The 12,150-nt window shown below is 41.2% G+C and overlaps 1 protein-coding gene across 1 annotated transcript; it reads left to right on the forward strand.

The window, feature by feature from the left end:
- Positions 1 to 873: 873 nt before the first annotated feature.
- On the forward strand, positions 874 to 1,800 carry LOC308355594 (olfactory receptor 10J1-like; the record flags this gene model as incomplete). Its single annotated transcript, XM_080823912.1, has 1 exon — positions 874 to 1,800. The coding sequence occupies one exon, from the start codon at positions 874 to 876 to the stop codon at positions 1,798 to 1,800; it is 927 nt and encodes a 308-aa protein (XP_080680038.1).
- Between the last annotated feature and the right edge of the window lie 10,350 nt (positions 1,801 to 12,150).

Here is a 12,150-nt window from a genome sequence, read left to right on the forward strand (position 1 = left end):
TTGATATTTTTTTTCTAGAAATATATCCATTTCATTGAAGTTTAAAAACATGTGGAGGTGGAGTTGTTCATAATGTTACTTCCCATCTTTCTGAGTCTGAAGCTTCTGTCCCTTTATTAATCCATAATCGAGTTTATGTCTTCACTTGTTTTTCTTGGTCAGATTTTCATGAGTTTACCTATAGTTTATAAACTTGAACCTTTATGGATTTTCTGTATTTTATCATTCACATCTGTTTCATTGTTGCTGTTTTTTTCCTTCTACTTTATGTTTTTTTATAAGTTCTTAGAATGGATTCTCATTCATTTTCAGTTTTAAAAAACAAACAAGCCACTTTCAGTGATAAATTTCCTTTCAGTAATGTTCTGAATGCAAGGTACGTGTCGTGGTACGTGATTCTCCTGTCACCGCTCTGTTCCAAAGATTTCTAATTTCCATTATAAGTTCCTCTTCGAACCATAGGTTAGATTTTCAAACATTTCCAATTTTTCAAGTTTTTTTGTGATAGTTTCTAACTTAATCACATTGTGGTCTGAGAATGTGGGTAATATTTTAGGAAAATCTAGTTTTAAGAAATTTTTGAGATCAACTTCATGGGCCACACGTAGGGTCAGTTGTCCTTGAAAAGAATGCCTTACCTCAAACTTTCAAATAACGTTGCTCGGATTTTCGCTGTCTTATATACATCAGTTCTGGGACAGAGTCTGCCGTGTCCCTGGAAAAGACAGTTGATGTGAGAAGTTCTGAACCGGGTCTTTGCGATACTGAAAGTTTGCTCTTGACAGTGTGCTCACAAAGGGACGGGTGGTCTCTCTTATGAAGGGATGGTGTTGACCTTCTCTTTACCTTTCTGATTTGAGATCCTCAGTAAAGATGGCCAACCACACAGAGGTGAGAGAATTTGTTTTCCAAGGTTTCTCCAACTTCCATGAACATCAACTCACACTCTTCATTGTGTTTCTGATCGTGTACATCCTAACTCTGGCTGGCAATGGCATCATTGTGACTGTGATCCGTATCGACCACCACCTCCACACCCCCATGTACTTCTTTCTAAGTGTTCTTTCTACGTCGGAGACTTTCTATTCCCTGGTCATTATCCCACGCATGCTTTCTGGCCTTGTAGGTCTGAGCCAATCCATCTCCCTGGTGGGCTGTGGGACTCAGCTCTTTTTCTTCCTTGGTTTTGCCATCACCAACTGCTTCTTGCTAGCAGTCATGGGGTTTGATCGCTACGTGGCCATCTGCAACCCGCTTCGCTACTCAGTCATCATGAATTGGAGGGTCTGTACCATCCTGGCCTCCTCGGTCTGTGCCTCGGGGTTCTTGCTCTCTCTGACTCAGGCAGTGGCCATCTTCAGACTGTCTTTTTGCCACTCACTGATTGAGCATTTCTTCTGCGATGTTCCACCTGTATTGGACCTCGCCTGTGCTGCTCCAATCCTTAATGATATCCTGACCTTAATTATCACCCTGTTGGCCCTCACAGCCCCTTCCACCTTCATCTTCATCTCCTACATCCTCATCATCGCCACCATCCTCAAGATCGCCTCAGCTGAGGGCAGGAAGAAGGCCTTCGCCACCTGCGCCTCCCACCTCACAGTGGTCATTGTCCACTATGGCTGTGCCTCCATTGCCCACTTCAAGCCCAAGTCTGAGGACAACAGGGATCAGGATCTGTTAATCTCAGTGACCTACACGGTCATAACACCTCTACTGAACCCTGTGGTGTACAGTCTGAGAAACAAAGAAGTCCAGGATGCTCTGAGGAGGTTGGTGGGTAGGAAATCCCTTCCCTAAGATGAAATCTCTACTCTATACATAGGCATGCATGTTTTCCCAATGGAAGCTTACAGGTAAAGCTATAGAGTCAGGGTTTCCAGTGACTGGTGAAATCTCCTACATCACAGCCAGGGCCAGAGCAGAAGTGACGTGAGGCTGAGGGCCGGCTTCTAATCACTGATTCTCACTTCCCCAACCTCTTTGTTAACATAATAAAAACATAAATTACCCTGCAGACTTGTAAACAGACACCTACTGGCTCTATTCCAGGAGGTAATTACAGGGTCAGAGTGTGATCTAGTGCTCATCTCAAGCTTAAATTTAAAGTGACCGGTCCACTTTGCTGAAGTACAAACCACATTAAAGTCATAGGTGACTGAATCTTCTTTTAACGTAAGTTGGATGTTTGAACAAGTGGTTACTAGAAACAATTTATGCCAAAAACTAATCACATTGGTTTCAATAAGGTAAGCAGAGCAAAAATAGAGATATCTTTTAGGAAATGGGTTTGGGATGAGCTAAGAACTTTCTAGAGAGAAGATTTTCTAGGGACCCCTCGCGAGTTTCCTGTTCATGCAAGTTTCACATGTGGGGTGACAAAGGAAGAGGAACTGGGGTGGAGGAGAAAAGTAGTACAGAGGACCCCGAGCCACACGTGACCGCCACGCAGCTCTGGCCACGTGAACAGAGCGCACAGACCTGGTCTGATCCTTTGCTTCTTCAAGCTGAGCATAAGCCACACGACGGAGTCCTAGCGGGGCTGAAAGCAGTGGCTCTCCCTGGACAGGATGACCAGTGGGCTCAGAAGAGGAGCAGACAGATGGCTCGGGGAACAGATTGCCGAAAAGGAACCTGTGAAATTGACTAACAAAAAAAGAAAAATTAGAGGCAGATCCAAATGGGAGCTTCCAGTGAGAGGAGAGCAGGAGAAGGCAGAAGGACAAGGGGACAGTTGGTGGGGCGAGAATTCAGATCGCGTCCTTTGGATGGGCTCTTCTCCTGCCCTTCCTAAGTGAAGTCACAAAGGCAAGGAAAGAGAGTTCAGTGAAAATATGAAAAAGCACCAACAAAATTCCTTTCTGATGAATTAGAAGACATTCCTTTCTGATGAATGAATGACAAAAAGATAAAAAAGTCAACAGGAGAGGATTTTTGACATGAAAGCTTTCATGAGGTTAAAGCAACTGAGTAAGAAATAGAATAATAAAAGACTGTTTCCTGTTCTTCGCCTCAAAAATATAAGAATGAATCAGGGTGAACTTTGGACTCAATTTGTGAGACAAAATAGGTGTTGAATAGCACAATGACGATTAGCAGGTGTACTGGCTGAGCAAATCAAAGTTCATGTACTGAACTGTTTGTAAAAAGATACACAGTCAGTGTGTGAGTGCACACACTGCGTTCTCACTGCGGAACACTTCCGAAATGCAGAAATATCAAAATGTGTAAAGTGATTACGCATTGTATAGCCTAAGTATGCAGATACATAAAAACCAAACTTTTAGAAGGTTCTGCAGTTTAATTCATGTTGTCATTCTGAGCTCCCAACCTGATGGATGGTGGAAGTTACCTGGTCCTTTCCATGCAAACTTGGGCAATTCAGTGAATAAGTCACTTGATGAGAAATCATTAAATTCAAGGTCCTGCTCCTTCCCCATATTCCCCATTCTACTTGGGGTGAATCAATTAAGTTCTGGTCAAGTCTTCTAGGGAAGCCTGGGGGCCTCAGTGGGTTAAGCATCTGCCTTCAGCTCAGATCACGATCCCAGAGTCCTGGGATCAAGTCCCACATCGGGCTCCTTCCTCGGGGGGGGGCCTGCTTCTCCCTCTGCTGCTGCTTCCTCTGCTCTGTCTGTGCTCTCTCGCTCTCTCTCTCTGACAAACAGATGAATAAAATCATTTAAAAAAAAAAAAGTCTTCTAGTCTTATTGGCATAGAGGAGAAGGAACCTCCCTGGTCTACAGTAGGTTCCAACTGCCCCATGATGGATTCTATGGAGAAATATGACCCCCAGAGGCCATCTTGTGTGGCATCTATCAGGAGGACGCTGGTGTCATAATGTTCTTTAACCAATGTGGTCGTGGCACCTCTTCTTCCTCGTGACTTTCCTAGGGCCACTGACCCACCCTCAGCCACTTCTTGAAGGCGTCTAGACATTTAGTTGTGCCCCTGATGGTGTGATGAATAGGACTCCGTGGGGTGTCACCATGCCACCCACCTGGATTCATCACTCATTCACGTCTCCTCCACCAGGATTCCAGCTTTTTCTAAGAGTCTGCTTCTCGGTGAAGTGAGAGCACACCCTTTCTGCTTTTATCGGATACGTCACCTTCTACCCCCACAGCAGGGCTTGGCTGGTGGTTGCAAGACTTGCCCTTACCTAATAGCCAGCTAACACTAATGTTGTGGGCTCCACCAAGCTGGATGCCTTCCTTTTGTTTTGACAGAAAAACCTGAATAATTCCTAACTCTACGATTTGCATCATACATTCCACATATAAAGTACTTCAGCCCTTCTGATATTCAAAATTATTGGTAAGCTAAAAGAGACTTTCCTCTCTGGAAAAGTTTGCTAACGTTAAGAACCATTCCCGCTTTTAAGACAAATGTTTTAGTTATGAGTTTTAAAAAATCTTTTTGAAATTCAATGGACTTTTTTTCTGGGTTCTTTTAGGTTTACCCTGGGGCAAAGGAAAGTCCTGTGAAAGAATGAGGAATGTGGATTGTGAAAACAATGTAGAATTTTTATTCTGTTGCATTTGTATATTTATTCTATGTATCAAAACATTAATTATCATGAATTTTTTTAATGTTTTATTTGCTAGAGCTAGTTATCTGCCATTATTCTTTAGAATTTGGGGGGGTTGCTTGTTTCAATGTTTCACATAAGTTTTAGAAGCAGCTTGTTCAAATTACAACCTCCCCCTCCTCCACCCCCCCCCAAAAAACACACACACAGCATTCTCAACACAGTTAAACACATATAAGCAGACTACACTCTGGTACCATTTTACTAGACTCCTACTGCCTTTTTTATTTATAGAAAATTGATGTCTTAATGATCTTGAATCTCCGTATTCAAAAACAGAGTGTTATTTTCTATTGTCTCAAGTCAGCTTTTGAATCAGGAAACTTTACATTTTCCTATAACCATTTCTAAAAGTTACATAGTTTTATGTTTTACATTTAAGTGATCTATTTTGAGTCAGTTTGCTGTGTGATGTTACGGTCAAAGTTTTAAAGTTTTTAAAGTGTGATGTTGAGGTCAAAGTTTTAATTTTTGCTTTCAGATAGCCAATTACTCCAGCCCTGTCTTCTTTAAAGGCGATCATCCTCCACTGAATTGAATTTGCACATTCATCAAAAGCCCACTGAGCCGATTTCTGGGGATCAATTTCTGGGTGTCTTTCTGGTCCTGTGATCGACGTCTACTGCTCCAGTCCTGCACCACCCTGATTAATGCAGCCATACAGCAAGCCTCAATATTGAGTCACGTGAGTCTTCCTACTTTATTCTTTGTCAAGATTGTTTTAGTTATTCTAAGTCCTGTATATTTCCATACCAATTTTAGAATAAGCTTATCTATGTTTATAGAAAACTTGCTGGGATTTCATAGGAATTGCATCAAATTTATAGATCAATTTAAGGAGAACTGACATCTTTACGATGTGGCGTCTTCTAATCCATGAACATAATAGGTCTCTAGCCATTTAAGTCTTCTTTGATTTCTTTTATCAGCATTTTGTAATTTCCAGCATGCAAATCTTACACTCTATACCTAAACATTTCATTTTTCTTTGGAGAAATTATAAATGATATCGTGCTTTTAATTCTGGTTTCCACATGTTCAGGGCTGGTTTACAGAAATATGATTTTCATGTATTGATATTACATGCTGTGACTTTAAATCACTAGGACTTTTTAGGGGGGTATCAGTAGATATCCTCAGTCTCTTTGCATAGACAGTTATGTCCTCAACATAACTAGGATCAGTTTTATTTCTTCCTTTCTGATCTGTATGCCTTTTTTTTCTTTCTCCTGCCATATTGCCCTGACTAGAACGTCCCCTACTATGATAAATAAGACTGGTGGGAGCAGACATCCTTGTCTTGTTCCTGATTTTTGGGGGGATGGGGGAGTAAAGGGAAAGAAGCATTCAGTCTTTTACCATTAAGGATGATGCTTTCTACAGGTTTTTTGGACATGGTCTTTATCAAATCAAGGTAATTTTCCTTTATTCTTAACTTGCAAAAAATGTGTGTCATGAGTGGATTTCATCAAGTGTTTCTGTAGGTCAGCTGATATAATTATAGGACCTTTCTTTTTCAGTCTGTTAATATGGTGGATACCATTGCCTGATTTGTGACTGCAGGTCTAGCTTGCCATTACTGAAATAAATCCAGTTGGTCACAATGTATAATTCCTTTTATACATTGTTGGATTTGGTTGGCTAATATTTTGCTGAAGATTTCTGCATCTAAGTTCATGAGAGATGCCCATTCTACTTGGGGTGAATCAATTAAGTTCTGGTCAGTCTTCTAGAGAAGCCTGGGGGCCTCAGTGGGTTAAGCATCTGCCTTCAGCTCAGATCACGATCCCAGAGTCCTGGGATCAAGTCCCACATCGGGCTCCTTCCTCGGGGGGGGGCCTGCTTCTCCCTCTGCTGCTGCTTCCTCTGCTCTGTCTGTGCTCTCTCACTCTCTCTCTCTGACAAACAGATGAATAAAATCATTTAAAAAAAAAAAAGTCTTCTAGTCTTATTGGCATAGAGGAGAAGGAACCTCCCTGGTCTACAGTAGGTTCCAACTGCCCCATGATGGATTCTATGGAGAAATATGACCCCCAGGGGCCATCTTGTGTGGCATCTATCAGGAGGACGCTGGTGTCATAATGTTCTTTAACCAATGTGGTCGTGGCACCTCTTCTTCCTCGTGACTTTCCTAGGGCCACTGACCCACCCTCAGCCACTTCTTGAAGGCGTCTAGACATTTAGTTGTGCCCCTGATGGTGTGATGAATAGGACTCCGTGGGGTGTCACCATGCCACCCACCCGGATTCATCACTCACTCACGTCTCCTCCACCAGGATTCCAGCTTTTTCTAAAAGTCTGCTTCTCGGTGAAGTGAGAGCACACCCTTTCTGCTTTTATCGGATACGTCACCTTCTACCCCCACAGCAGGGCTTGGCTGGTGGTTGCAAGACTTGCCCTTACCTAATAGCCAGCTAACGCTAATGTTGTGGGCTCCACCAAGCTGGATGCCTTCCTTTTGTTTTGACAGAAAAACCTGAATAATTCCTATCATTTCTTTCTGCTTGCTTTGGTACTTTGCAACTCTAGTTCCTTGAGGTAGGAACTTTAGATTATCCATTTGAGAGTTTCCTTCCGTTCTGATGTAAGCATTTAGTGCTATAAATTACCCCAACACTGCTGCTTTAGCTGCATCTGCCCAATAAATCGTACAGTCATTTCCATTCTTTCCTGATCTTTTGAGACTCTGTCTTTGATCCATGGATTTGTTAGGAGCAAGACACTTAACTTTTATGTTTTTAGAAGTTTTCCTATTCTCCTGTTAACTTTTGGTTTGTAACCTAAACATTTTGCCTATGGCACTAGAAGACTCTAGATCCTGATTAAATCTTTTATTTCAGTAGGTGGTTGCCCAGTTTAGGGTTAACATGCAGGGCCCGGCCTACTTTGGTTGCCTCTGGTTCCAAAGACATTTAATTTTCAGAACTTTTTCTGTTTTTTGGGTATGTTTAGCTTCTTTGGTGCTGTTGAGATGGTGCTGCTGGTGTTGCCAGGGAGCTAAAATGGGTCTCTCCAAGCGGGACTGCTGACATGAGGGGAGCCTCAGCCTGAGGGGACAGAGGCTTCTCTAGGCAGGTGCTTGTTCAGATCACATGCCCCTCATATGTGGGGATGGAGATCCTTTCTTACTAGTACACCCTATCCCTAAACTTGTGTCTCTGAAGGATGGAGGGAAGTTGGAGGAAGGAGGGAAGTTTGGGGCTCACAGGGTCGAAGAGACTTCCAGAACTCGGTTTGTTGGTGAGATCAGTAACCCTACTGTTTCAGGTCAGGGAGGGTCAGTTTTGGGTCAAGGAGGACCTTCAAGGAGAGAACACACCTTCCCAGGCTACTATTACTGAGTCTCCCTCATCAATCCCCTTGCTAGTGGTGCCAGGCTTATCACCATCTGCTTGATCCAGGATAGGAATGAGCCAGATAGATGGTCAGGAAACATTGGGGCCAAGGTGACTTTATGTTGGGATGGGGGAGGTTAAGATTTACTGCCACTGTTCTGTTCCTCCAGACCTGAGATCCAAAACAAGCCTAGCTTCCTCTCACCACCTCTTAGAGTTCTCCTTTGGTTGTCTCTTCGATTATTTCCAAAGGCTATTGTTGTACTTAAGGGGAGAAATGAATCTATGCCATTTTATCTATATCATAAATTCATTTTTCTATAAATTTTGCACATTTCTTAAGTTTATTCTTTGACATACCTTATAGTTTTTCAATTGAAAATGGCTTTTCTTCCATTATTAATTGGCTTTTATTTTTGTGTAGCTAGGATAATGATAAATCTGAAGCCAGACTCCTTATAGAATATTTTTAATGTAATAATTTTTCAGTGAATCCTCTTGGGTTATTTTCCAAGTATTCTATTATATCACCTGGGAAAGATGATAATTCTACCTCTTCCTTTATAGTTTTTACACCTTTTAATTATTTCTCTTGAGGTAATTATGTTGTTCAGTACACACAGAGTTAAACAATAATGGTTATAGTGATCATTTTGTTTCATTTTATTTAATGGGAGTGTTTCTCATTTCCCCCTATAAAGCCCGATGTTGGAATTTTAGTTGAAATACATACATTTTTATGTTAAGAAATTATTCATCTAATCCTACTTAATTGGATTTTTTAAATGAAGAATGGAGGTTACATTTTATCATGGATCCTTCTCAGCATCTAGAGAGAAATGCATATAATTTTTGTCTATTTTATATGGTTCACTAAATTTATTAATAGATATAAATTTCAGAACTCTCCTTGTGTTACTGGTATGATACCTAACATATTGCACACTTACCATGTGTTAGGCACTTTTCTAAGGATGTATGTTAATCAACTGATTTTATCCTCAAAACAATCCTATGATGTAGATTCTATTACGATTACCACTTTATGGGTATGAATATTGTTATACCTACTTTGCAGAAAAGGAAAGAGAGGCACCTAGAAGTTAAGTAACAAGCCTAAAATCACATAGTTCATAAATGGTGAAGTTTTTAAATTCCAAGAGTTTTGGATTTCCTATTGATCACATGCAATATGACATTACACTTTGCCCCAGTATACTATTATTTTAATCTAGCACTAGGTTCTCTATTTACTTTACTGAAAATTGCATTTTGTGTCTGCATGTATAGAACAAGCAGCCCAGGATGGGCTACTTGGGCATGAACACTATTTTGAGTTAAAAGTAATCAAAATCCAGCAGATTCAGGAAAATCTCTTCACCTCCCCCTCAACTGCATTTCAGTACCAGGAAAAGTACTATTAATAGAGATTCCTCTTTGCCTAAGAAACTTATCTGAGACCATTCTCTTACACCGTAACAAAGATAAACTCAAAATGGATAAAAGATGTCAATGTGAGGCAGGAATCCATCAAAATCCTAGAGGAGAACATAGGCAGGAACCTCTTTGACATCAGCCACAGCAACTTCTTTCAAGACACATCTCCAAAGAAAAGGGAAACAAAGGTGAAAATGGACTTTTGTCAGGATTTCACCAAGATGAAAAGTTTCTGCACAGCAAGGGAAATAGTCAACACAACAAAGAGGCAACCCGCGGAATGGGTGAAGATACCTGCAAATGACACTACAGGCAAAGGGCTGATATCCAAGATCTATAAAAACTTCTCAAACTCAACACCCAAAACACTAATCAAGTCAAAAAATGGGCAAAGGGCATGAACAGACAATTCTCCAAAGAAGACAGGCAAATGGCTAACAGATACATGAGAAAATGTTCAACATCATTAGCCATGAGGGAAATTCAAATCAAAACCCCAGTGAGATACCACTTTACCCCAGTTAGAATGGCAAAAATTGACAAGGCAAGAAACAACGAATGTTGGAGAGGCTGTGGAGAAAGGGAACACTCTTATACTGTTAGTGGGAATGCAAGTTAGTACAATGTGGAAAACAGTGTGGAGGTTACTCAAAACATTAAAAATAGAGCTATCCTATGACCCAGAAATTGCACTATTGGTATTTATCCCAAAGATACAGATGTAGTGAAAAGAAGGGCCATGTTCACCCTAATGTTCATAGCAGCAATGTCCACAATAGCCAAACTGTGGAAAGAACTGAGATGCCCTTCAAAAGATGAATGGATAAAGAAGATGTGGTCCATATACACAATGGAATATTACTCAGCCATCAGAAAGGATGAATACCCAACTTTAACATCAACATGGATGGGACTGGAAGAGATTATGCTGAGTGAAATAAGTCAAGCAGAGAAAGTCAACTATCATATGGTTACACTTACTCGTGGAACATAAGGAATAGAATGGAGGACATTAGAAGAAGGAAGGGAAAAAAGAAGGGGGGGAATTCAGAGTGGGAGACAAACCATGAGAGACTATGGACTCCGACAAACAAACTCAGGGTTTTAGAAGGGAGGGGGTGGGGAATGGGTTAGCCTGGTGGTGGGTATTAAAAAGGGCATGTATTACATGGAGCACTGGGGGTTATACATGAACAACAAATCGTGGAACACTATATCAAAAACTAATGATATACTGTACGGTGACTAACATAATTTTAAAAAAGAAAAAAAAAAAGAAACTTATCTGCATAATAGAGCACCTTTGCTTTTCAAATGTGTACTCCCACCTACCCACTAATGGTCTTTCTCCCCTTTGTATCCACAGACACTACCCCTCTCCTGAGCTCACGTAAGTATCATGTTGCTGTCTTTGGAATTCCATGTCTCTGTGGATTCCCCATCTATTCACTATTAAACTTGATTGTCTCCTGTTAATCTGTCTCATGTCAATTTGAGTCTTCACCCAGCTAGAAGAAACTTCAAGGGTGGAATAAATTCTTCCTCCCCAACACGTGTGTGTCCTGTGTACCTGTGATGATCAAATCAGGCCTAGTTTCCAATGCTGTTCACTTTATAAAATAATTTGAAGGGTTTCCTCTTTTTCTAGGCTTCACATCTTTATAAAGACCATTGTGGTTACTTATTCCTTAACGTTTTGGTAGAATTACTCTCTGACTTCTCATTATGATTTTATAGCCTTGAATTATCTGGGGCTGAGACTCTCATGGAGAGAAAAGCTTTGACCATTTCCTCTATGACTTTTTCTAAAGAAAAGGTCACTTTAGATTGGTTCTTGTTGCTTTATGCTGATAGCTGTGAAGAATAGGGGAAGTCTCAAATTTATAATTCTAGCTGTGGTCTTTCCCAGATCCCAACTGTGTTAACTAGCTGCCTGCTTTTGACACTTCTATTTGGAGGCCTAGGATTGTTCCAAATGAAATACGCGCACGCGCGCACACACACACACACACACACACACACACATTACTATACATTCCCCCAACTAGTATGTGGCGCCTTCTCTTCCCAGCTGCTCAATCCAAAAGCCAGTGAGCCTGTCTGGAATCCTATCTTTTCCTCCCTCCTCCCCAGCACTGTCAGCACATTTTTATGCAAAAGAAGGCAAAGACAACATTCTCCTAGCACCACAGGGTGTTGAGCAAAACAAGGTTATAAGGAGAAAATCTTCAAGAGTACACACAATCTCCCAAACTCTCATTAACCTGTAGCCTCGGCTGTGCATAAGTGGGCTGGTTATACCTCGGGATGGCACATTTGTATAAAAGGAGAAACAGGGACCGTCTAAGTGATAATCTAACAACAGAAGCTCCCAGGTGGCAAGAGGCCTGTTAGAAAGGAGGGCAGCAAGAACTCAGTCGCTGGTGTCGGCCTCTTCTTCCACCAAAGTTTCTGAGAACTGCTGTGTCAGCTCTTTGCCAAGCTACTAAATGAGCCTTTGGGGCCATCTACATTGGTATCCCCTGACAAGGCTTGTCAGCTCTACCTACAAAACACAATGTGAATTTATCATCCATTTCCTTCCATCTCCACTGAAACTTCTTTTATCCAGAAACAATCTCTCAGTATACATTCCCCTTGTTTACTCTTGTACTTTTCCAATCAATTCTCTACATAATAGCAAAGTTATCTTCTAAAAATGAAAACCAGATGACACCCTTCGCCTAATTAAACTATCCAATGGATTTCCACTGCACTCAGAATAAAATCCACTTTCCTCATGGTGGC

Source organism: Martes martes (genome assembly GCF_963455335.1).
Source record: "Martes martes genome assembly, chromosome: 15".
Lineage (NCBI taxonomy): Eukaryota > Metazoa > Chordata > Mammalia > Carnivora > Mustelidae > Martes > Martes martes.